Source organism: Hippocampus zosterae, chromosome 17, assembly GCF_025434085.1.
Source record: "Hippocampus zosterae strain Florida chromosome 17, ASM2543408v3, whole genome shotgun sequence".
In the NCBI taxonomy this organism is placed as follows: Eukaryota; Metazoa; Chordata; class Actinopteri; order Syngnathiformes; family Syngnathidae; genus Hippocampus; species Hippocampus zosterae.
In genome coordinates this window covers 11,338,557-11,364,540 of record NC_067467.1, presented here as the reverse complement: position 1 = coordinate 11,364,540, position 25,984 = coordinate 11,338,557, and the positions used below count along the sequence as shown (strand labels likewise).

At 44.1% G+C, this 25,984-nt stretch overlaps 1 protein-coding gene across 6 annotated transcripts in view; it reads left to right on the top strand.

Moving 5' to 3' along the window:
* The window catches only part of cep112 (centrosomal protein 112), a 114,978-nt gene that overhangs the window by 72,114 nt on the left and 16,880 nt on the right, over positions 1-25,984 (top strand). For 4 of the 6 annotated variants that reach the window (XM_052049517.1, XM_052049515.1, XM_052049516.1 and 1 more), the window contains 2 exons: positions 1,285-1,347; positions 6,084-6,233. In XM_052049517.1, the coding sequence (XP_051905477.1) occupies positions 1,285-1,347; positions 6,084-6,233 (213 nt within the window). Of the gene's footprint in view, positions 1-1,284; positions 1,348-6,083; positions 6,234-16,535; positions 18,884-25,984 lie in introns of those variants that run through there. The other 2 variants (XM_052049519.1, XR_007959550.1) reach the window with 2 other exon arrangements.

Here is a 25,984-nt window from a genome sequence, read left to right as displayed (position 1 = left end):
AAAAGGGAAAAAATACTCTTAATCCTCACAAGGGGCGTGGGGGGGGGCTGGAGCCCATCCCAGCCGTCTGCGGGCAGTAGGCTGGGGACACCCTGAACTGGTTGCCAACCAATCGCAGGGCACACAGAGACGAACAACCATTTGTGCTCACACTCACACCGAGGGTAAATTTAGAGTGTTTTAAATTGTAAATTGTTCTTGTAATATTTATGGGTTTTCGAACGTTCCTTTTAATGTCCGACCACATAATTCAGTGCACCATTAGTCATCGCTAGTCATCCAGGTCCTGAAGTACAAAGCAGCCTTGGACCATCGTGCTGCTACCACCATGTTCGACTATTGATGTGCGGTTGCTTTATTCCAATACTGTGTTGTTTTTAATTTGACTTGTCTCTTCAGTCCACAGAGTATTTCCCTAAAGGTCTTTGGGTTCATTAAGATGTTGTTTTTGTCAAATGTGGTTTTCTGAAGGGGGAAAAAAATCCAAACCTTCTTGGTCGCACTATGAAAACGAATTATTCTTGTCATATTTGTGTTTTTGAACGTTCCTTTTAATGTCCTACCACATAATTCAATGTACCATTGTTCATCATTAGTCATCCAGGGCCTAAAGTACAAAGCAGCCCCGGACCATCACCCTGCCACCACCATTCGACTATTGTTGCGCAGTTCCTTTAATCAAAGATTGAACTGTGTTGTTTTTAATTCGACTTGTCTCTTCGGTCCACAGAATATTTCCCTAAAAGTCTTCGGGATCATCAAGATGTTGTTTTAGTCAAATGTGAGAGGAATCTTTGTGTTTGTTTTTGTCAGATGTGGTTTTCGCCCTGGAACGCATTCCATTTTTGCCCAGTGTCTGTATGGTTTAGTCGTGAACACTGACCTTAACGGAGGGAGGCTTGCAGTTCTTATCCTTTGTTTCTTTGCAATTTCCTAAATGAGTTGTCGTCATACCCTTGGAAGAATTTTGTTTCCAAGGAAGGTTCACCACTTGTTTTCTTCATTTGTGTATAATGGCTCCGACCGTGGTTTGCTGCATCCCAAAGCCTTGGAAATGTCATTGTTAACTGCCAATTACTTATTCCTAATTTTTTTTCTCAATGCTATTCCCCTTTATAAATAAAATCATCATTTGGTAAACTGAGTTTTGTATTTCGCTTGGGGTATCTTTGAGAGATCAAAATTGGCTTCATGATCGGAAACATGCGCGGTGGACAATTTTTTTTTTTCACGGCATTGTAAGTTGATTATACTTCTCATCTTTACCTCCCTCTCTCCTTACAGACAAACAGCCGGTTCAAGCACATTGAAAAGGAGTACAGTCAGACACTTGCTCGGTCCGCACAGGTAATCACTCTGACACGCCAACGCAACATTTGATTCGATTTGACATGAAAAGTAAGAAAGCATACTAGTGTCTTATTTGAGTTACTAGCGGACTTTGACTGTGAGACTCGGTGCATCTTGCACTCGTTACCAGCTGATCACAGACAAATTCGCCTTCACGCTCACAATATTTGGAACGACCACCACAAGCACAAAACTAAGTTGAGAGCGGTGGAATTGAAAGTGAAAAATGCAATGCTCTGGTCATTTTCAAAAAGCCAACAACCACATTAAAAGCTCATTTTTGTTTAATTTAAGTCACTCATGGTATTAGATGTTCAGGTACAGGTATGTGCTTAACGTGCGTAACATCGCGTACAAACCTTCGGCTCCTACAATTGACAAACTGCCCTGGAAGAGACCACCGCTAATTGTCACAGTGCACCGAAATAACGCAGATGCCAGGAAACGCTGGGTTGAAAGGAGTTTTGCTTTAGGTGAGGAATCCTCTGGACTGGCAACCGAGTCGGCCCCGAGATCATTTGGCAGCTTCAAAACGGCATTGCTCAGTAGGCGTTCGGTCGCGATCGTTTCAGTCTCTGTTAAATGTTCACACGAGCGGCAAAGTTCCTCTTGCCACTGTCCGTTAGCCACTAGAGTGTAATTTGTTTCTCTTATGTTCCTCATCCGCTCTCTGCGGCACAGATTGTTATTGTTCGAGACCTTGATGCGGGAAGTGGGTGTTTTTGTCCAAACAACTGAATAGGCGTGATTAATGGCGGCTATTTGTCACCGGTTGAGGAGGCGTTGTTTTACAAAGGTAAACACCGAACGGAGGCGTCCCGTGTTTGCGTAGCCTCTCGGTGGAGATGCCTCCACCGCACCCCCCCCCCCCCTCCACCCGGAGCTCAGTCAAATATAAACAAGAGGCCTTTGAACCACAAAAGCTCACCCCGGTTATTAATCCCTCCTTGTCTGACAGGGGGCATCGCTCCCGTGCTCCGCCGCATGCTTAATAGCCCAATTTAAAAAAGCATACCACGGCCATACGTTATCCGGAGGGAGCTCCGTTAAGGGCACATCAACACACGCGCGCACACCCACGGCCCCGTATCGTACGGTACCACTCGGCTTTTTGTCTCACGCACGCAAACGGGCCCTAATTAGCGTCTCTCCTGCGCAGCATCGCGCCGCGAGTGGGTGACCTATGAACCGCTTCTCTCTTGCCTTCTCCTCCCGCTTTTCTTAATGATGAGGCTCCAACGGGTCGTCGCTGTGATACTGGTGGGAGATCATTACTTTTATCCTTGACCAGCCATGAAGAGAGGAAGGAGGAGGTGATTGGCCACGGGAGGCGCACAGCCACAGATAACCGTGCAAGGATATATCGTGCTCTCGGAGAACGAGGTCAAAGTTCAGGTGGACTATGCAAATAAGACTCATTTACTTCTTGAAGCTACTCGAACGATGCTCACATGTGACCTTGCAGGCATGAATAAACCAAATCGGGTTTATTACTCCCACTTGTTGCATTGTGTAGATTTCTACTTTTACAGGAAAGTGCTTGACAAGATGTAATAGGAGTTGATTTTTTTTTTAGCCTTTTGCTAACACACAAATTACATTTAAAAAACTAGAATAAAGAAAAAATGTGTCAAAAAATGTTAGTGTATAGTATACATGGTACGTAGTTTATCCTACTCCCCTGTGAGTCCACACTTGGCTTTTATCACTAAAGTTCAATTCGCCTTTTCCACAAATTGTTTTCTTCAAGCTTTTGATTGGCCAAAATTCCAGTTAGGGGATTTAGTGCCTCCTACTGCTTTGTTGTGAACCTGACAGCTTAAGGATGCATTTTAAGAGGACAGGGATTTGTTTTACACACTTTTTGGTGGGAAAAAAATATTTTAAATCAACAGGACAGGATGTGGTGATGTGGACAAAGGTGCTGATACAGGATTCATGAGTTTCGTTTCACCGTTTTACGATCCACTCCACTCAATGAATCATGATAAACAGACAAAAAATAAATACAAATCCAAAATACGCTCTCTTCATTGGCATTGTAGTCATATTATGGTCATGGCCGCATTACTAAAGCAAAAAATATCTACCTCGTGATCGAGCATGATAGCGAGAGAAAACATTTTGAAGTATGCGAGTTATCGTGCACTTCCTAATCAGTCCACAAACCTCCCCTCCATTGATTTTTATTCTCCCAGCAATTGCTTGCTTCTGGTTTGTTATTCGCTACAATTCAATTTGGGTGTTCCAGCATCACCTATTGCTTTGTTTTACCTTGACAGCTTCTAAAAGTATGTTTATGTCGACGAGGATTTCTTTCTCATCCCTTTATCATATTGAGATTTTGTAACAGATTTTGTTTTATATTTGTCATTCAGTACCCTGGATGTTCAGTTTTGAGTCCGTTGATAAAATGAAGAATGCAGGCCTTTTTATTAAAAAAGCGTCCTCAATCCTGCATCATTCCATGAAGAAAAACAAAAGATTAGCTTAACTGTCTTCAACGACATCTGCCTTGACGAGCTAAAACGCTGCCCCGGAGCTAACTGGAATCCATATTGCTAAGTAATTATTACATCCCAAAATGATTGATTGCCGTAACAATGTGCCATTTGTATGGCTCAAGTAGCAATCCCTATGACACAAAAAAAATATATTTTTTTGTTGTCTTTTTTCTTTTTTGCCATTCTCCCACACTGTCCACATTCCACCAGGGCTAGTCCTTCAGAGTGTGCACACAGTAAACAATTATCTGTGTGGCCCAAAGCGAGGAGCAGCACCGGCAGGGCACTGCCACCGCCGCCACCCGTCTTCTTCTCCATACATCTGTCTGCTTGTCTTTCCTCTCTCATCTTGCCTTTTCCCTGACGGTGGCTTAAATAGAATGTTCATTTTTGACTGGGAGATTTGAAAGCCACGGCAGTGCCTTTTCATCTCGGCGTACACCGCAAGTTCACCAACACAAAGTGGCTCAGCGCTTCAAAAAGGAAGTTAGTTTTTTTTTAACCCCTTTACCATTCGTTTTCCCCCTTCCTTCCTTCCTTCCTTCCTTCCTTCCTTCCCTGTTTTGTCTTTTATTCCACTGTGGGAAAGCCGTGATTGTAGGTGACCATTCATCTAAATCCACTGCACATGTGGAATGTATTTTCATCACTACTTAGATGAGAAGGCATTTTGCAAGCGGGGGTTTGACGTTTTCCCCTTGCGGACATGTTGATCCCAAATATTGTCACTGAACCTCTCCCACTGTGAGAAATTCCCAATTGGTTATTTTTAGCTTTACCCCTTCCTTTTTTTTTCTATATGCTGGTAACGTTTTAAGTTTTTCTTCAATGCCACATGTATACATACTGTTTATGCTTGAATACTGCGCAAAATTCATGTTTTTTTTTAAATGACATTCACAACAGGGCATGCAAATTCTTCAAAAGTCTTAAAGGGCCCTGAGTCCATGAATCTAAAAACAATCCTTAACTTGGCATTCAAATCGTTCACGGGTTGGGTTAAAGTATGCAGAGGATTTTGGTTGTGTCTTTGCACCGCTGTAAGGTATGACAACACCCATTTGTTTATCAGAAACCAAGAACAAACACAAGTATGGTACTACTCCGTTTCTGTCTCTTTGGTTGGCATTTTGGTGATCTGCCCTTCTAGTTATGCACTCGAGATGCACCAATTTTCCTTTAACAGTAATTCTGCTTTGATTGGCCGGCAACCGATTCAGGGTGTACCCCGTCTATTGCCCAAAGACAGCTGGGATAGGCTCCAGTACACCCCGCCACCCTTGTGAGCAGATCAAAAAATGGTTAGATGGATGGATAGATGGACGTACATCCATTTGGTGTGGGTAGTATCGGAGCATTTTTAGACATATCGAGTACTGTACAGACAGGTATCAGCACCTTTACCAGCGTCCCTGTTATGTACGGTCATGTGAGAAGTGCTCAAACAACAAATCTAATAGTGGCCTAAAACTTTTGCACAGGTTGGTGTCGGAAAAAAGGTTTTCACTTCAAGGTGTTCAATAAATTATTTCCTTAGTTCCAATCAGAGGAGAGAGGTTTTGTCAGCATGCCAACGTGTTTCCGTTCCAACTTGATCCTCATCTAAGCCTCTGTTTGTAAATCTGCTTCCATCGGCAGATTTTCCACTTTGTTGGCCTGTGGTGTTATCTCGGATCTTGTTACACATTCTGATGAGTTTTAAGCCCCCGAGATTTCAATCACGACTGGAATCGGGCACGCTTAAATCAAGTTTCCTGGCACTTGTTGATTCCCCCCCCCCCCCCACACACACACACACACACACACCCGATGCTGTCGTCTTGATTACTTTTGGAGCTTATGACTACAACAACACAAATTTCAGAACATTTTCAGCTGGCATGTATCTTCAAATTGAATCAAATCAGCCTTGTTTTACTTTTTTTAGGACAACCAAGTTTTGGTCTTTCTCGTCTCTCCAAATTGTATTTTTATTTTTTTTTTTCAGTAGAAAGCCTTCAAGTACAATACAATTCTTTTAATGGCGGCGCCGGTACCCGCAGCGCCTCCCCTCTCTTTCTCTCCTGTGGTTGAGAGGAAAGTAATTTCATCTGTGCTGTATGTTGCACATTTGATAATAAAGTTGACTTGAATTTGAAATATTGATATATTGAAATATTTTCACACATAATTAAGTGTGTTAAATCTAGAGATACTGAAATACATTTTCCCATTCTGTCTGCCGTCTAGATTATTGTTGAGCTGCAACACTCTGTGTGCAGCTCTAAAGAAGAAGCTGTTGGTTTGCAGCAGACGATGAAGAGGCAACAGGAAGAGGCCAACAATCGATGGACGCAAGAGAAGACAAATATGACCCAGCGGGCCAACCAGGCCAACGAGGTCAGTGCAACAATGGCGCCATCATTAAGCTTCCAGCATATCTCTTACTTTCAGACATTTATTTCGAAGTTGGGAATTTTTACGTTGTCTTCCATTTCGTTTAAGATAGAAAGAATAGCCTTGTCTGGTTTGACTTTTAGGGATCTCGAATTTCTTTTGTCAGAATTTCTTATATTTATATATATTTTTAAATTTATATTTTATAGAATATTTAATTTACTGTAGCTTACGTGCCCTCATCCATCCATCCATCCATCTTCTACCGCTTATCCGGGGCCGGGTCGCGGGGGCAACAGCTTTAGCAGGGAAGCCCAGACTTCCCTCTCCCTAGATACTTCTTCCAGCTCTCCCCGGGGGATCCCGAGGCGTTCCCAGGCCAGCTGGGTGACATAGTCTCTCCAGCGTGTCCTGGGTCTTCCTCGGGGTCTCCTCCCGGTGGGACATGCCCGGAACACCTCACCAGGGAGGCGTTCAGGAGGCATCCGAATCAGATGCCCAAGCCACCTCATCTGGCTCCTCTCGATGTGGAGGAGAAGCGGCTCGACTCGGAGCCCCTCCCGGATGACCGAGCTTCTCACCTTATCTCTAAGGGAGAGCCCGGACACCCTGCGGAGAAAACTCATTTCGGCCGCTTGTATCCGGGATCTCGTTCTTTCGGTCACGACCCATAGCTCGTGACCATAGATGAGGGTTGGAACGTAGATCGACCGGTAAATTGAGAGCTTCGCCCTTTGGCTCAGCTCCTTCTTCACCACGACAGACCGATACAACGTCCGCATCACAGCAGACGCTGCACCGATCCGCCTGTCGATCTCTCGCTCCCTCCTGCCCTCACTCGTGAACAAGACCCCAAGATACTTAAACTCCTTACGTGCCCTGCCCTGTCATTTTTATGGCAACTTGCAAGCTTCCAAGGTGTCTTTTTGTGACCTGTTTGCTCTATGTCGACCCCAAACTTGTTCAATCTGTCCGCTGCATTCCACTCCGTAAATTGGAAACCTCTCCGCATCGTTCCTGTTGCTCTCGTCCTCATGGTTAAGAACAAATTCTTCCAGTCTGGCATCATTTATAAACCAGGTAATGATATTGGAAAAGGCCTCGAGATTCCCGTTGACTTGATTGAATGTGCTGGATAATTGGTCTATTTAGTCTATTTGTTCTTACTCCTTGTCTTTGCGCTGGTTGTGCCCAAAGGAAGGCTTAAGGGACACAGTGGCAGTTGATTGGGTGTGGCTCTCTAAATAAAGACTTGTTGTGTCTGGGATACGCGACATGTTCCCAAACACAAACCTTGTCTGTCTGTGGTTGCAGCTGCCTCATATAGTAAAAGAGGGGCAGGTCTGAGAGACTTCCCTTGAGAGAGCTAGAGATGTCCTTTCAGGCCTTGACAGCCAAATCTCCCCCAAACCCATTCACCCCCACCCCGCCCCCAAAAGCCCCCTCTTCCCTAGCACCAGCCAAAAGCTCTCCCCAAAAACATCCCATTTGTTCAGAGTTTGTCTTTTTACGGCATCGAAAAGGAGCGGTCCTGTTCATAACGTGGCACTCATTTTACACTCACTCTCTGTTGTGTGTCATTCAAATTCATTGGCATGGTAGGGCAGAAACTTCAAAGTTGAACATGTTTCAACAACAGTTTGTTCCAAGCAAGCAATTTAATTTGGTAAGAGTCATTCAACTCATTTCGCCTACATCAACAGTCAGTGGTTATCTGCGTGGGAACCTATGCTAAACAATATCAGTTGTACCGGGCGGGTACCAGTAATCTTGCAATTATTATTTTTTATTTTTTTAAAGAAATGTCATCTCCTTTCGACACAGCCGGTGAAAAATAACCGCTGTTTGTTTGCTTCTTCAATGGTGTGGACAATAGACAACTTGGAGCGTCAACTAGCTTGCTACTTAGCACTCCAAAAAAAATCTTAAATGTGTGATTTTCTTCGGGGGGTTAATAATGGTGCCATCATTTATAGATGGCAAGATGGTGCTGATTGCAAGGTGTGCTGAATGGTGGTGATCACTGCGTCACACTGTAAATAAACCTTGTTTCCACTGACTATACGTCAAGCTATTTCATTCTACAATGAAATAGCAATTCAAGCTACAATAGAGGTGTCCCTTATGTTAAAACTGCACACCTTGTGCATAAAGAAGGAGACGTTAATGGAAATTATGCGTAAAGAATATGCCATTAAGTAATTCTCGAGCCACTGGCACAGAGCTAGCCAGCTAGCTCAACAGTTGGCTGGTTACCCAAAAAGAATTAAAGTTTGTTGTCAGTCTCAGTGGAATCACACAGGCCGCCAAAGCGACGTTTGACACTTATCTTGGAAATGAGCATAAAGATGGCATAAGTAGGAGACTGTCTCGCTCATGAAAATATTCTCCCAGAATATGCCGTTAAGTGAACCTCTAGCAGCTACATAGCTAGCTCAACAGCTGGTTGCCTAGCACTAGCGTTCAAATGCTGTGAGTCTTTGTAGTTATCATTTTGTTGTCAGCCAAATGAAAGAAAATGACCTCATTGGAATCAATGAGGCCACCAAAGTGTCTATTGGTTGCACTACGAATGGAAACAGTTGCAATTTGTGTTGGCTGAGCCAAATAACCAATTTTTTAAAAAAAACAAATAATCATTTTTTTCCACTTATTACAATTCACTAACTAATAGTGGCTGTAGAACTGTTGTATCAATAAATAAATGCATTTGGGCCAGATCTTACCAACGGTAAGATTTACTTGTTTCACTCTCTTAGGATTTTTTTTATGGACAAGTCGGATGTATTTTTCTCACAATGCTGACACGTTCGTAAATGTTTTTAGATTAGGAGCCTCAAAGCATCACAGTGTTGTTTTCAGACGCACAAGAAAGATTTCTGGCCAAGGAGGAGATGTTGGTGACCTTGTGTGTCACTTGCTGAGATTGTTTGAGACTGATGACAAGGCCCGTGAAGGGCTTCTGACAATGGCGGAGGAGCAAAATTTGGATCGTCCCAAGAAAGTTGTTCTTTTACTAGACTGGAATCCCATGTTCAAATTTAGCTCCCTCTGTGGGATCTTCTGTACTTCTTAAATGTTGGCTGTCAACAGCAGCGGCCTTTGAATGCCATGCTCTTTACAGGAACAAACACGGCTGCACTTAAGTCTGCTCATTATAAGGTTTGGACTTCCATGACTTTTAGGTGGAGGAATTCGGACATGTATGACCAAAAATAACCAAACTACACACCCTTCAATTTGAAGTAATGAGTATGATTATCTTTGTCAAGTCATAGATTGCGATACTGCTCGTAAAATGGCTTGCACTGACCTGTGTCGGTGTACTTAATCATCTGTTGCGTGGGTCTATACACCTTAACTACTTTTTTTAAAGTCCACGTCCGTCACATCCCAAATATAACACTTTGTAGAGGAACACTTTGCCCAGACTGAAATTTTAACCATCCAGCTGCAGGTATTTCCTGCCACACGTTTCACACATTAAATATAGACAGTAAAAAAAGGCATTTTAGTCACGTATAAAACTGTAATATACAGTAGGTAATGTAGGTTCTTTTTTATATGATGTTTTGTATTAGCTCTCGAATTGTCCCATTTATCCAAGTAACAGTGGATCAATTAAAGCAACCACTGATCTAATGAGCCATCTGCTGCTTCACTGTGCAAGTCCGTGCGTATGTCGACTTGCATGTCTTACGTGTTTGAAATTAAACAGTGGCGGGATCAAGCATTCAGCCTGCAGGGCAGAGGTGGGAGACTCGCAAATGGGCTTCTCGAGCCTTGATTGCAATGTTTTAAAATAGTTGGCATCCTTGTTTACCTCAAAATATATACGCACGGCTCCTACCCAGATGTTGTACGTCGTATCAATCCCATAGTATCGGAGCATTTTTACAATGTATGTAAAGTCTTGGCATCCCTAGTTTAAGGCAGTGTAATCCGGTGGTCCATGGCTCAATTTATTTCAGCTTTTCGGTATATTTGAATTGGTGTTTATCTTTTGCTAAGCTTATTGGTGTGGTTGTGAGTGCGGGCGCATTGAGTTTTTGTTTGCAAACACTTGCTGTACTGCACATCTGCCAAATGTGACAGAACTCCAACGTACGTTACCCTTGCCAAGTGAAAGGTGAGGAGACACACACACATTTCTTGTCTGTTGTGCCACACACACCGTCTTTCCCAGACTGCGTCTCCAAACTCTTCAAAGTCCGTTCCCACACACACGCACGCGCGTGCAGAAGCGCACATGCTCACCTCATCTTGCCAAAAGCGAGAAGGTGGCTGGTGAATAAACAATGGCACTCCGCCCATGGTGTCACCCGCTCGGGCTTTGATCAGCGCCGCTGTTCTCGCTCCCCGCAGCAGCGCTTCCCGTCTCTCTCTCCACCCTGCCGTGTACACACACACACACACACACACACACACACACACACACACACACACACACACACACACAAACATGCGCGTGCACACTCACTGAAGTCTTACGTGGGCCTTCTCCATCCACACACTCTTTCTGTCCCTCTTAGAGCAAACATAGCTTTGAGTTAGTGTCTCTGGTGCCGTTCAATCGAATTCCGCGGCACACAATAGCATTCCCTGGCACACGCCCACGTGCATAGCCGGTATATTGAGTGTGCGCCCACACCCTTTTGATCCAGGTCCATTCCTGCCATGCTTGTCAAAGGCAAGATCTTTGTTCTACATCCTCCGGGTGAAGTGATAGCTTACATAATGCAACACTGACCGGTGTCCCGTCGTTTGTAGTTGACTCGGTACAATGTGTGGCTCACATCACGGTATTTAGCCGCTGCGCCATGTTGCGGCTAGCGGTAATGAAGGCTTCCCGCGCGCGCAAACAAACAATCCGAGTGGGCTAGTTGTGGCAGCTGCAGCTCGTGTGTAGTTGCGGTGGTGGTGTTATATATGCATTAGTTTCTGAGGGAGTTGAAAGGTTGGATGACTTTGCCTGTGGGAAGAAATGGCAGCAATGGATCAAGAACAGGTGCTCTGGAAACACGCAGAAGTAGAGCGAGAGAGAGAGCGCAAGCATACATGTGTGTGTCTTTAAGACACATTCCCAACCAAACATTGAACCAAATGTATTCCACTTGTGTGCAAAAATTACTGACAAGGATAATGGTGCCTCCATTTTGACTATTAAAGCGGACCTAAAATGACTTTTTACTGACATGGTGTGTTTGGCCACCCATCAAGCGTGAAACAAAACAACCAAGTAAATCTTTTTGTCACATAAATGTGTCACTGAATGAGTGGTTCCGCACTTCTGCGGAGTTGTGATGCACCGTGGGGATGATTTACATCATAAACGCCACAGCGAGTTTCTCCCGCTGGACATAATCAGCTAGGCCGGGTGAAGATCCAGAGTCACTTTCAAGCAATGAACAAAAGCCATCTTACTTGAAGTACTAAAAACCTTTGTTGGTATGATACCATTTATTTATTTCTTATGCCATTATACCACTCCAAAATCATGTTGAATTTATACTCTAAAAAACACACGCACACAAATTTATTCCACTGTGAGTGATTAAAATTAAATTAGACTACGGTGCCAGTGCCAGCTGTCCACATCAAAGTCTGTGCTCACACAAATAATAATAATAATAAATCGGACAAGAATGCCTTTAATACTTTATAAAAACAAAACGGCTGTTGGTCACATCATCTGCTCCAACTGTTTTTTTTTAAGTTTGTAGAGCCATGAGTGATACAATTAAAAATTGGATGATGAGCCAACTAAATAAATATATGCAATGGGCAAAAAAATCACACTGCTATCTATTTTCAACAAAACAGTCTCACTCATATGTACTGAAGTTTGCTATTTTCATTTTTTAGCGTCTTTAAAAAAAAAAATCCAGAATTTTAATCTTGAGGTGACATAATGCTGCAAGGGATAGAGTTTTTCACAGATGGTTCTAGAGACTTAATAGATTTGTACATAAGCTACTTTCAACACTTTAAATTGCTGTGTACAAATATGACACACTACAGGCCGGTAGTATTGATTTGTGAAAAAAAATATGAAAATGACCATAGACAGAAGGTGCCGAATTCATAAATTTAAGTTATTGAAGCCATGCTCATCCTTTATGGTGCTTTTATTTTCGATTGCATTTTTATTTTTTTTTTATAGGGGTGGGATGGTTGCTGTGAGCTTTCCATCAGCATTTGATTGCCTTTATGTATCTGTTAGCGCTGGCCTACCTTAACACTGTTGTGCTCGCAACACTGCATGTTAACCCGGTGTTGGCGGATTGATGGCTCTTCCGGCCGTGAGCGAGGGCTTCCTGGCCGCGTTTGATCCGCATATCAGACAGAGGGGGTGGAAGCAGGAGACGGGGAGATAACATTCCAGGATGCTAAGAGGGAACGTGGGAAGTGGAACAACTCCTCGGGATCATATGCCAACACGGACAACAAAAGGTAAATGCTCACTAAACTGCAGAAGCCTTCTTCTTCAACCGGTGTCTTAAAAACGGTGTCATCACTTAAGGGCACAGATACTCCTCAAGTCCCTTTCCGGTTCCATGGCAAAACTGTCTGCATCATAAAACGCTCCAAAACACTCTCAAGTCAACGTCGGAAGTCGGGTAGAACGATTTTGAAGCGTACCTTAGTTTCCGCACTGTAAGGCGCTTAGGAGTATAAGGCGCACCTTCAATGAATGGCCTATTTTAAAACTATTGCCATATATAGCGCACACCGCATTAAAAAGCGAAACAGAATAGAAGCTATAATCATGGTTGCAGTTGCATTATGCATCCACTAGATGGAGCTATGCTTAAGTGAATACAACTTGATTGATATAGCGCTTTCACAATCCGCTGCAGCTGTAACAAAGCGCTTGACAGAACATTTAAAATAGTCCGTCCAAGAAATCAGAATATTGATCATATATAAGGCACATCGGATTAGAAGGCGCACTGTCGGCTTTTGATAAAATCGAATGTTTTTAGGTGCGCCTTATATTGCGGAAAATACGGGAATCTTATTTTTCATTGTCCTTCTGTATATTTCAACAAACAACAAGCACTTAATCTTTCAATAAACTATCGGATCTATAAAGTTGTTTCGACGTTAATACCTAACATCTTATTAGTGATACTTTCATTCGACTTTTACCCTTACGTGTTAGCGTTAAATAAGATGCTGTTTGTCATTAGGTTAAATAAGATGTCGCTGACAACTTCACGGGCGGCAGCCATCTTGAAATCATGTGAACACAGGACGTGTTTTGATGATAGTTTCTGCTCTCTCTACGGAGCTCAAGCGAAAAGTCTCAAACAGACCTCACGAGACGCACTGCAAATGAGCAATTCCGCTGACTGCATCGTAGGAATTTGAAAGTACGATATTATAATGAACATTCAAATTTGATTTTTTTTTCAAATCAGGTTTTTAAAGTATTACAAAGTCTTTTTTTTTGCCTGCGGTGCTTTTGTTAAAACTTACTTAGCATCCGTGGAACTGCACTACTTGGTCAACCTGAGACAGGAACATAGCCGCACACACACATGCACGCAAGCACGCACACCCTCAAATATCCCGCGCAGGCATACGGTGCATATTTCAGCCTTGTTTCCGATTCTCTTTCTACTGTTGCTCACAGCAGCTGAGAGACAGAGAACAGTACGTTCCCCTTGTGGGCATCGCTCGCTTTGCTACGCGTCTTCATTACTGGATTGTTTTCATCAGTGGCGTCGCAATAGACAGCAGCAGATGGGGGTGGGAGGCAGGTTCATAAATGCTTTTCTTTTAGCTTCTTTTTTTCCATTTTTTGGGGGGGGTGACTCGAGGTTTTGCGCAGATGCAGTTGAGTGGCAACCAAAGTATTCAAAGTATTGACAGCCCATATCGATGATATCCAGCGAAGCGTCTTCTCACACTTCTCTCGCAGTTTCTCCCCTCTAACACCTCAGGGGGGGAGATCTCTCCACCTCCACCACCACCTCCTCCTCACTTCTTTACTTTTCCCTCAGTCCTTTTGATAAAAGTGCAGTTAAAAGAGTCTGTACTCATCCTCTCTGGCTGTCCATCTCTCCTTGAGCTTAGCGCCTCTTTTATTATTTACTAGGAGATCAGTCGACTGTCATGCACACATCAACAAAAGGGTGTGGATGTGCAAGTGTGTGTGTGTTTGTGCGTGTGCAGTCCACACACTGATTTTTTTTTATTTTCAATTTTTTTTTTGTGCGTGTTCAGTTCAGACCCCGTGTGTGTGTGTGTGTGTGCGTGTGTGTGTGTGTGTGTGTGTGTGTGTGTGTGTGTGTGTGTGTGCGTGTGCGTGTGCGTGTGCGTGTGCGTGTGTGTGTGTGTGTGTGTGTGTGTGTGTGTGTGTGTGCGCGTGTGTGTGTGTGGCTGGAGGCGGTGCAGTTTTTTTCCCGCCCTTCTCTGCAGCCTCAGTGTCATTAGAGGATCTCTTTAATCCAGACTTTGGGAGAAACTTCTGACAGCACGCTGCAAATAGAAAGGCCCCCGCCGCACTTGAAGCGGCTGCTAACAAAACAGCCAAGTTTAAAGAGGCCCCTGGCATTTTTCTTTACCTCCTCCTCCTCCTCCACATTCTCCCGCTGCCCTCTGTTGCTTTTGCCTCACCCGAGGGAGACTCGCTCGCCTTATCTGCGCGAGGAGGAGGAGACCACCCAGGAAAGACCAACATCTCAAGGCATCGCGCACGTTTGTGTACAAAACGCCGAGATCACAACCGCGCACCTTTGACGCAAGATCGCTCACATTTTGGAGAAGTTTCTTCACTTGATATTCATGCGTGCCTGTACCTGCTCGTATGGTTCTGAGTGCTCTGTGTGTATGTGTGTGTGTTCTGTCGTGTTTCTTTTAGGGAGCAATCACATTTCTTCCATAATGGACCACTGCCCTTTACTTAGTGGTCGTTAACTTGAGTTTTGAACTAAAAATGGATTAAAAAAAAAAAAGAGAGAAGTCATGATCAAAGTGGTCAGCATTTCTGCCTCACATTTCTGAGGTTTGGGGGTCTGAATATCAGTTCCAGTCTTTCTTTATGGAGTCTGTCACAAAAAAAAAACCCCAGAATTTATTATCCAATCGATTATTTAATTGATTACTCGGGTGAGAGACCTCTCCCTCCCCAGATCCTCGTGCGCACACAAACACACACACACCGCTTTACACTCTGCTTAGTGACGTGTTAGATGCATTTCGGAGCAAGATCTGCTTAGCTAAGTTAGCTCGAGAAGTTTTAACTCGCAGGTTTAACTGTGCACAACGATTTCATGGAAGATCACGCACGGCTCCCCGTCAGTCACGTCAATTTTATTTATGTAGCCCACAAAAGAGTCTCAAGGGGCTTCACAGGGCCCACAGTTGACAAATATTAGGAACAGCCCCTGATCTAAAGCTCCCTAGAGGGCCGTGTGATGAACACCAAACGGGTTAAATGGTTTCCGGGCATTGCAAATGTGGTTTCGGAATTATAGTTTCAAGGCACACATTTTTGTGTCAACCAATATTTATGTCAACTTAACAGAATTTGACTTTGGGAGGTGGGGAAGAGGGGGGGGGGGGGAGCTCTTCTGCATGGCCTCGAAAAACAAGTGTTTCATTGCACAAAATAAATGTTTCAGAAAAGAACTGTACACAGTTCAATATAAGTGCAATATAAAATATAACATTAGCAATATATTTGTAGATTAAATATATTAAATTAGCAATAGCAATTAGCAATAGAAAACACAGCATAAGGTGTCTGTGCTATTTACAATGGTTAAATATGATGAGATAAAAGTCACATTTCAAGCATTTTCACCCTTACTTGGAGTTCCTAAAAGTGACAGGTTTCAATCAGATATGTCCACAACTACAGACCGTGTCCTAAAGTACCTCCTGTGAAATGAGCAGGATATTCACACAAAGGGGTCTATCTCTAAGGTCACCTTCAGGTGCCAGAAACCGTTCTAGCCAACATTCAAACAGCCGTCTGTACATCGGAAGACTTTGAGATCTGGAAAATAGCCTTGGAAAAGTCTCATCTCACACTTTTCACACTTTTCTCACATTTACCCCTTTCAGGGGCAGCGGTTACCACAGTGGACAGCTTGTCATGTTAGCAGGTGACAGGTTATTCATTATTGGTGCATGAAAGTGTTCAAGGCAAGTTTTTAGTCTCAGCCGAGGTCACGCTCGGATTCAGATTCAGGTCACTTTTGTAAGGACCACAATTTACAAGACTGCAACTCGATTCTTGAGGCATTTTTACATCCGGCGGCATCTGCGGGTGCCTTCACCACATATTCTTAGGTCGCCCGCCATTTGAAACCAGTTGATGAGGGATGAGAATGTGGAGCTGCAGCAAAGTGGAGACTGTGGAGGATAGGGACTGCATCCGCACCTAAGACACAGCAACAGGCTTTTTTCTCTGTCTCATTTGCAGACGAGTATCAGTTGTTTGAAGCCGAGTAAGTACTGTGCAGTGGACAAAGTGTTTTCTTCTCACATTGCAGATGTTCTGCAACTCTTCTTCTGTACTATTTACCTTCTTCCCGCCACCCCCCACCCCCTTCTTCTCCCCCCCAGCCCCTCTTGCATTCTCTTCTCTTTGCAGTTTTCTCTGAGGAAATCAGATCCTCCTGCCTCTTCCCGGGCTTTTTCAGAAAGATCCTGCATGGCAGATAAAGGCCGTATCGCTTAGGGAGCATCTGGACACACTTAACCACAACCCTCCACACACACACACACACACACACACACACGCACACACACACGTAGACTGAATTTTAAAAAACATTTGAATATTTGTGACTTTCATGTCAGTGTGAAATCAGTAATTCCATGATTACAAACCAAACACAATACACGTTTTTAAAAAACCAAACTCGGCTGCGTTTATGGGAAAGGTTGCTATGGAAACAGACACAACACATTTAGTAGTATCTATAGTGTGTTCTTCTGATCTTTTTTTATGTGTCTTTTATTGGACTGAATATGATCTGTGGGTGTTTTTGCCATGTACACCATGACTATCTATCACGCCTGTCTGCCGTTGCGGCTAAACATTCTTTACATGATTCATCAAGGGACCGATTTTGAGTCCCGATTAGTCCCTATTATTGTAATGACTTCAACCCTCAGAGATGCGTTTGAAGAGCATACATACAGAAGCCACATGAGAGACAAAACGTGACACCACCAAGGCCTACTCCAAAGTCTGGCTTCCCAGAAGACCTTCCAAAAAATGCTGTGTCACATTTGCGGGAATCACAAGTGGGTTTTATTGTAAAGATGTTGTGGCCTCGGGGGCCCGAGGGCGGGGGCGTTGTTGTTGGCCCGTCACGCTTGCTCGTCGTCTTCCGGTACAACAGGGATCCGTGTTGGGTTTAGGGTCCCACCGGATACTCTGCATAGTTTCCTGTCAACTCCCAAGTTGATTTATTCGTCTGGCATCGTGACGTGACCCAGCGGTTACTAGTGGAAAAACAGTCCACGCGCTGAGCGGGATTGGTCGGCGGTAGCCGTCAGTCGGTCGGTGCCACTCATTTTACCCGAAAAGATGTGACTTAATAATAATAATAATAATACATTTCATTTATAACCTGTGTGGAGATGGGCCCTGAGCAAACGTTACTTCGGAGCAGACTTTCCTAGCCTTCATTCCGCCTGACACTTGAATACTTCTTCTCTTGTACCTGTTTATGTGGTCCACGGTGGCTACCGCCCTACCCACTATTGAGGAACCAAGACAAGGGCACGGAAAATCCTACCGGACCCCCGGCACCCTGCCCACCACCTTTTCCACCTATTCCCCTCAGGCAAGCGCTACCGATCCATGCGCACCAAATCCAGCAGACACTCAAACACCTTCTTCCCTCTAGCCATTAACTCCCTAAACAGTAACGCAAATCTACCTGTACAGTGGCTCTTTGCAATTTTGCACAAACCTGTGGAACAGCATTACTGCTATAATCATTGTAGCTCCAGCTCTGTACTCATTTGAACCACTGTCACTGATCTATATCCCACAGTACCAGGCACTTTAAAGCGCTCAAGGACATCCGCACAGTTGCAAACGTTGGACTACAAATACTGCCACTGGCACCAACTGCACAACTGTTGTAGTATTGTATTCTACCACTGATCACTTGCTTGATATCTGCTTGATACTTTGCACATTGCCTCACGGCTGTCATTGGGTGGTTCCACCGCACAACCGTACGCTGACATTACATACTTATTTGTTGTGTCCTTGTTTATGATGATACTAATGCAGCCTGTAATACCGGAGACAAATTCCTTGTTTGTTCTACATACTAGCCCAGGGGTGGTCAATCCGCGGCTCGCGAGCCGCATGCTGCTCTTTGGCTGGTTCAATGCGGCTCCCGGGCTTTCACATGACAAGCGTTGAAAACGCCTCGGCAGTGGCGATGCCATTCAAACAAAAGCGCTAAATACACACAACGTACTATGGCAGCCGATCATCAATCCCGTTATTTGATTAACATAGAGGGCAACCAACCAGATGACTGCATCACCGCTCATGCGCAAACGGTGCTAAGCGCTAAGCTAGTCAGTGAATTACCTCTGATTTTAAGGCAGGGGTGCCCAATACGTCGAACGCAATCGACCGTGAGCCAGCGAAGTGGTCCCAAGTCGACCGCAAGAGATGGGAGGAGGAAATCAGGGGGGGGGGGGATGTTGTGTCTTTAGCTTTCGTTCATTTTCGGCCCGTTCCGACTGTTGTACATCGTGGCGTGTGTGCATATGTGTGCGAGTGCACGGGTGGGCGCGAGCGTGCGTGCAAGCGTGTGTGTATGTGTGTGTGCGCACGCATGAGGAAGGGTACGGTGTGGCTCTTCGCAGTAACACAGTAAAAAAAATTGGCTCTCTGACTGGTTGGCCACCCCTGTACTAGGCCAATAACGATGATTCTGATTCTGATGTGAAGGAGCCTTAAAAGGACCCCAGCTTGGGTCCTTCAGAGAACGCAGCCTACGAATTTGGACGCAGCTTTAGTTTCGCTTCAAACCAAAATAGCTGAATTGCAGTTGGTACTTTTTTTTTCAGGCAACTATGCTAAACTGTCTGCCGGGTTTTTAATGTGTGTGTGTGTGTGTTATCCAGTATCTCGTTTTTAAGTTCCATAAAAATATCTTTACTGGCTATAAAAAGTTGAAGTTGTTTTAAGGTGTGGCTTGAAAACGAAGCATCATAACGTGGCCGTCAACACTCATCCATCTTGTTCTTACACCAGAACCCCCCGGCCCCTAAAATTCAGATAAAAACCGCTTCTTTAGCATCATCCGTGCAGATCTCTTTGGGCGCCGGCAATATTTACAAGCTGTTCTGTCACCTTGTCACGATTATGAGATGGAAAAACCACACCTGAAAACCACTGCGGTCTTTTGTTTCAGTTTGAAGAATGGCTGAATGGGTTTGCATAATAACGTAGCTCTTTTCCCATCAATGCAATTTTTGGTATTATATTTTTTTAAATTGTCACCCATACTTTAGACCGAGCCTCATTGGGTGGAATTCACTTGTAGGAGTTGGTAAAAGTTCGATCCCCAGAATTCGCGTTAAATGGCTTCTTGCACCCATAAAAAAACTAACAAACAAAAAAAAAACGGTCCTTTGGCAACATATGCGCCGAAAATGTCTTCAGGCGACGTCAATGTTTACAAGCTGTCGGTCACATTTCACCTGACGTGACACGGAAAACGACGCCTTAAAGCTGCCGCCTTTTGTTTGATGTGCCGCAGGATTTGAAGTTTGGCGAAAAGGCTTTGTGCAACGACGAGGTTGTACTCCCGCCCACGCAACTGCCATGCAAAGGTTGTAAAACTGGCGAAACGGGGAGTTTTGCGCTGCTGCACCTGGTTGTTAACTCTTTTTTTTTTTAATGTGGCATGAGGTGCATTTCCGCGCACTGATGGCATGAAATGTTTTCACAAAGGATTGTAATGGTAGTAATCATAGAACATTTGTGAACGTAAAGACAATGTTTCAGGTAACATCGGAACATTCTTGAGGTGCCTTGGGAGAGGACCAGCTTTCCGATAAACGCAGCTGACTATGAAGTGCCATTCTTTCCATCGCCTGCTTCTTTTTGTTTGTAAAGTGACACGTGAGTGACCTCATTGGGAAAAAAAAATTCAAGATATAAACTGCCGCTTGGTCATTTTTTTATTTGAGGTCAGTACCACTCCAGTGAAGTGGGGGAAAAAATATGTTGCATTTAATGTGGCACCTCTTACTGGAAGCTCGTGATGTCCACTGAGCTCTCGTTGGTTAGGGAAGAGAGAGATGGAGCGAGAGGAGAGGCACAAGGCACTCCCTAAAGAAATGGTTCTCAACTGGTGGCTCGGGAACCCGAAGTGGGTCACAGACAGCCACTAAAAAAAGTTCTGTTTCAAAGTCCCTTTTATTTTCATGGAAATTATTATTATTATTGTTATTGTTATTATGCCGATGGCCTAAACATGCACAAAAACTCACCATACTTTACCCACACATCAGGCCTGGCAAAAAAAGTGATGTGATCAGAAACAATTACACACACACACACACCCCAACCCCCAAAACAAAATTGTTCTACGGAGGTTTAATTAAAGGAGCCCTTTCCCAGAATGTTTAGGCTGGGCAGTGATTCTTAATCTTATTAGAGTTACCGAACCCAACCAGTTCATATGCAAATTCATCAAACTCTTCATTATTGAAAAATTAAAATGTGATTTTTTTCTTTTTAACAAATTCAAGACACAAAAAAATAACATATATTAACAACAGAAGTGTTCCTTCAGTTTTGCCGGTGCGAGACGACAGTTGCTCAACTTGGCTTGACAAATCATGCAGATAGGACGCTAAGTCCCATCAAAGTCCGTGATGCATGTGAATCCATGTTGTACATATTCGTCCAACTATTTTCTTTATTTGCTCGACATATTTAGCATGTATTAAAATATGTTATTTTAAATCACACCACGTACTATCACATTCACATGTTGACTACTGAGCGAACTCAATTTCCCGCTGCACTGATTGGTCAAGCAATGTCATGTGATCATCTGCAGGCAGTGATGGCCAAGCGGGCGTGTTATAACTAATTGACGTGTTGAGTCAAGTGTGCCTTAATTAAAACCTCCATGGCAGAGGCTCCGTCCAACCCCTGAGAACAATTCGCCGAACCCCAGGGGTTCGATTGAACCCTGGATAAGAACCACTGGGCTAGGACGATGGAAATTGTGAGGCACATTTAAGCGCCTAAGACGTGCACAAAAGTCAGTGAAAGCCATCTCCATCCATCCATCTATCCATTTTCTGATTCGCTTATCATCACAAGGGTTACGGGGCGTGCCGGAGCCTATCCCGGCTGTTTCCGGGCAGTCGGTGGGGCACGCCCTGAGCTGGTTGAAAGCCAATTGCAGGGCACACATACGCAAACTTCCATTTGCGCTCACATTTACACCTAGAGACAATTGAGGGTGTTCCATTAACCGGCCACGCATGTTTATGGAATGTGGGAGGGAACCAGAGTACCCGGAGAAACCCCGGGTTGAACAATGCACACCTCGGCATTGTGAGGCCGATGCGCTAACCAGTCGACCACTGGGCAGACCGAAGCCATATCCTAAAATGTGAAATCTAAAATGTAAAAAAAAAAACAGGAAAGTGACCTAAAAATGTCTTTATTTTTGGGCCCAATTTTGCACATTTACATTGCCCAGTCGTAAAGGCTGACCTCAAACTTGGACTGTACCAAGACCTATGACAACAACAGGGGGGTAAAAAAAAAACATCTTTTGAGTTTTCCAAATGCTATATGACTCAACTAGAGCGCCAACAATTCCCAAACGTCATCTGTATATTTAACCCTTTCAGGGGCAGCGGTTACTACAGTACTTATCATGTTATCAGGTTACCGGGTGCATGAAAGTGTTAAATGAAGGGGGGTTCTTTGTTTCCATGGTTATATTTAGACCAAAGAAAAGATGGTTCTTAACTGGGATTAAAGTGGATAACAATTTCGGAACAATGGGTCAGTGCGAGTCCAAGGGTGACAACAGTTGAGAACTGCTGCCAATTATTTAATTAACTCTTATTTATACAGGGTAGGCAGCAGGTGACAGCAGATTGTCATTTGTTCCGCGCGACTTTTGCCGTGATATAAAAGTACTTTATTTTTTGGATCGTCTTTCTTAACTCATTCACTCCCAAAGACGTTATTAAACGTCTTTTCAGACTTGGTCCAGAGTTGGCTGGTACTGAATGAGGGTTGTAGACTATGGATATGATACACTATTATACGAGTGTGAGCGCAGATGGTTGTTCATCTTTGTGTGCCCTGCGATTGGCTGGCATCCGGTTCAGGGTGTCCCCTGCCTACTGCCCGAAGACGGCTGGGATTGGCTCCAGCATCCCCTGCGACCCTTGTGAGGATAAAACAGATCAGAAAATGGATGGATGGATGTACACTTTGCCATGTTGCAATTATTTCAGGTTTTGTTGTCATCATCACAAAAAATGGAATAGGTTGAAGTCTCACGAGATTATTGGTTTGGAGTGTATTTTTCTGGAAAGGAGCGCGTCGGTTACGTACGGAAACATACGAACTAAGCATGTCAAGCCGCTCGCTTGTTTTTTTCCGGCGAAAGGCAAGCTTTGGTTGACGATAACCAAAGTCGAATGATGAAATCGACAGCAACGCTTGTAGCGATGTGGGCAGCGATGGGGCGGGATCGCGGCCGTCTGCAAAGGAGTCTGATTAATCGGATCAAGCCGGCGAACAGCAGCTCCTTTTTTTTTTTTTAAACGAAGTCTGTTGATCTGCAGATGAAACTCGATGTGCTTTTCACTCTCCGCTGCTTCGGAGGAAGGACAGCAGGCACAATGTGTGTGTGTGTGCTTGTGTGTGTTTGCGTGTGCGTGTGCGTATTTCATGATCAAAAGACAGTGATGGCGCATGGAAACAGAAACTGTCACGTGAAGTTTGACTCTGGCCTTGACAAAGTATGACTCACAATAAATGTGCCGCCTGTTTGTGGTTTTCCTTTTTAACCAAGTACAGCAGAACCAAAGTCAAACGGCTTAAGCATTGGACACTTTGGTGCTGGAACTTAAAATTGTGGAATCATCCGCTCCAAATATTCAGCGAGATGAACACTTGTGTTTTTGTTTTTTGTTTTTTTAAGTGATGGCACGGAGGGAAATTATAACCCCATAAAATGAAATGGCTGCTCAGTCCAACTCTTTAAATGTCAGTGAAATACACATTTTATTTGTGCCACTGTAAAACACAACGAAATGGCACCAGGGTACAGGAACGCTTAAAAAACACTGCACTGTTTTCGGACATTTGAGTGTTTTTTTTTGCTTTGTTTGAGTTTTATTTAGTTGACATTATGCAAGCTCCCTCTAGTGGTTTGCAAAAGAAACACCGCCAAGGCACTATTGAGTTGTATAGAACTTCGAGACGTTTGCATTTCATTTTAAGAACCCTTTGTTTTTAAATATTTATTGAGTTGAAAAATGATCTTCACATTTCTCATTCAATAGATTCTAATTGAATCTTTAGTCACTTTATTTTTTTCTTGCTTTATGTAAGTGCAGTAACTGCTGTCCCTGAAAGGGTTCAATCAAATTTCAGGACTCCAACCTCTCTTGTTCTGAACTATGCTGCTCTGATTTAATGTCGGTCATATACCGGTACTCGGCGGAGTATTTTTTTTATTTTTATTTTTTTGGAGGATACTTACTACAGTGGACAGCTTTTCATGTTATCAGGGTGCATGAAAAGGGTAATGTGACCCACTCCGTCCGCTTACGCACATGTAAAGTGGTTATTCGGAATGTTTCAGAAAGCACAACAGTAAGTTCAAGTTTTCAAGCGAACGAGTTACATCCAGTCAATCTCTCTCCATGTATTGAGATTGACTGGCTAACAGGGATATTCAAATGTTAGATCGGAATTGCCTGCCGAGTTTACGTTGAAATATGGAAAATTAGACCAACTTGGAAGTCAACCCTCATCTGTCAACTCTTCGATTTCGTGGGTCGGAGGCTCCATCCCCGAAGCCCAAAACGCAGACTTCCGTGTGATCTGTGCGAGCGCGATGGCTTGAGCATTTGCCGCTCATGCCTCTCACCTCGCGCCCCCCCCGGGGCGCACCGGAAATCAACTCACACCTGGCTTGTTCACTCAACTCCAACAGGGGCAAGACACACGCAGACGTTAGTGGAGCTGGGGTGCTCCCGCCACAGCCCGCTCCACCCTGAGACACACACACTTACACACACGCTTGGCGCTGCTACGTGCGTGCAGCGCACATGTGCACCTGTCACTCTCGGCTTTTCAACCCGAATAATCAAAGATGAAGTGTCCACATGTGCGCTCCAAACATCTGGTTCTGTGTTTCAGGCACAAACTGCACCATTCTTTCCATTCACACAACTGTGCGTTATTGACTTTCTTTCCTCTCTCATTCTTTTCTCTTCTCTTTCTCGGAATTTCGGACGAGCTAAAATGATTGAAGCCGCCGCCCAGTTGGGAAATGTAATCAACTTAGCTCTTGGAACCAATGCGAGATGATGCCTCGCTTTTATTGCCTCTCAAATATCAATCTGTAGCAATCCAATTAATGATCGGCTTCGCGGCGTCTCGGAAAGTTGGCTAATCCTCCAGAGTGAGAAAGTCTCTGCCCTCGTCTTTAAAAAGAACCTAATGAGGTCAGCTTTGCCGTAATTACTTTTATGATATAATTATTACCCGTCAACACAGAGGAAGCAATTGGGTTTGATCACTTGCTTTGTTGCTGCCTTTCTTTGACAGCTATTATCCTATTAGGCACTTAATTATAGGACGGTTCCAACCTTGTTGCGTTGAAGCTCATCTAGCTGCAAAGGAGATGCCTTTTCTCCCACCACCTGCCCCCACTTCCAATTCCTGTAAGAATTTTTTCTGTTTAGGGGCGGGGGTCTTATCTGACTGCAGTTAACGGCGTTCCGATGAGAATAGAAAACAGCAAGCGTCTCCTGCCAATACACACTCAACTCACCTGACAGCAGCCTGTAATTGCGCACGCGAAAAGCTCAACAAACAACAAAAAAGCTGAATTTCTGCGGAAACAAGGCGAGGCGGCTCGAGTTGGAAGATCAACTCGGGTAACGGATTCACAGTCAAAGAACAGCCGAGAGACTCGTCTCTACAATCATCATTCGACTGAGGGCAAAAACGCTTGCAGAAGAAATGAAAATCCAACATTTTCAAGGAGGTACTTTCATTTTATGAAACGGCGCCAACTATCCATCCGGGCAAGGACTTAACGGCAGACGACAAGAAAAAGCAGGCCACCTTACGCTCCGAGACCGGATGTTTTATTTTCCACGCCTTAGCGTCCCTGCTGATTTGTGCCTCCTTGTGTTGCCATCTCACGGCCGCTATGAAAAAATAAATGAACTCGGAGCTTGCCATAATTCCGGTGTCTGCTTGCACTGTCGTTCCAGCGTTCGAAAAAAAGCCGGCAACGTTTCTGTGGAGCCGCACAGCAACGAGACGATGACACGAGGGAACCTAGCGTGTTCTATCGAGAACATATCCAGCTGTTCATTTCTGATACAGAAGATGAGGACTTTAATGGATTTGATCATGAGGATTGATCCAAAAATAACATTAGTAACATTAGTTAAATACATGACTGAAGTACAACCTAACTCCGTTTTGCTCCCGTTGCCTTTTTAAAAACATACGCTAGCTTGCA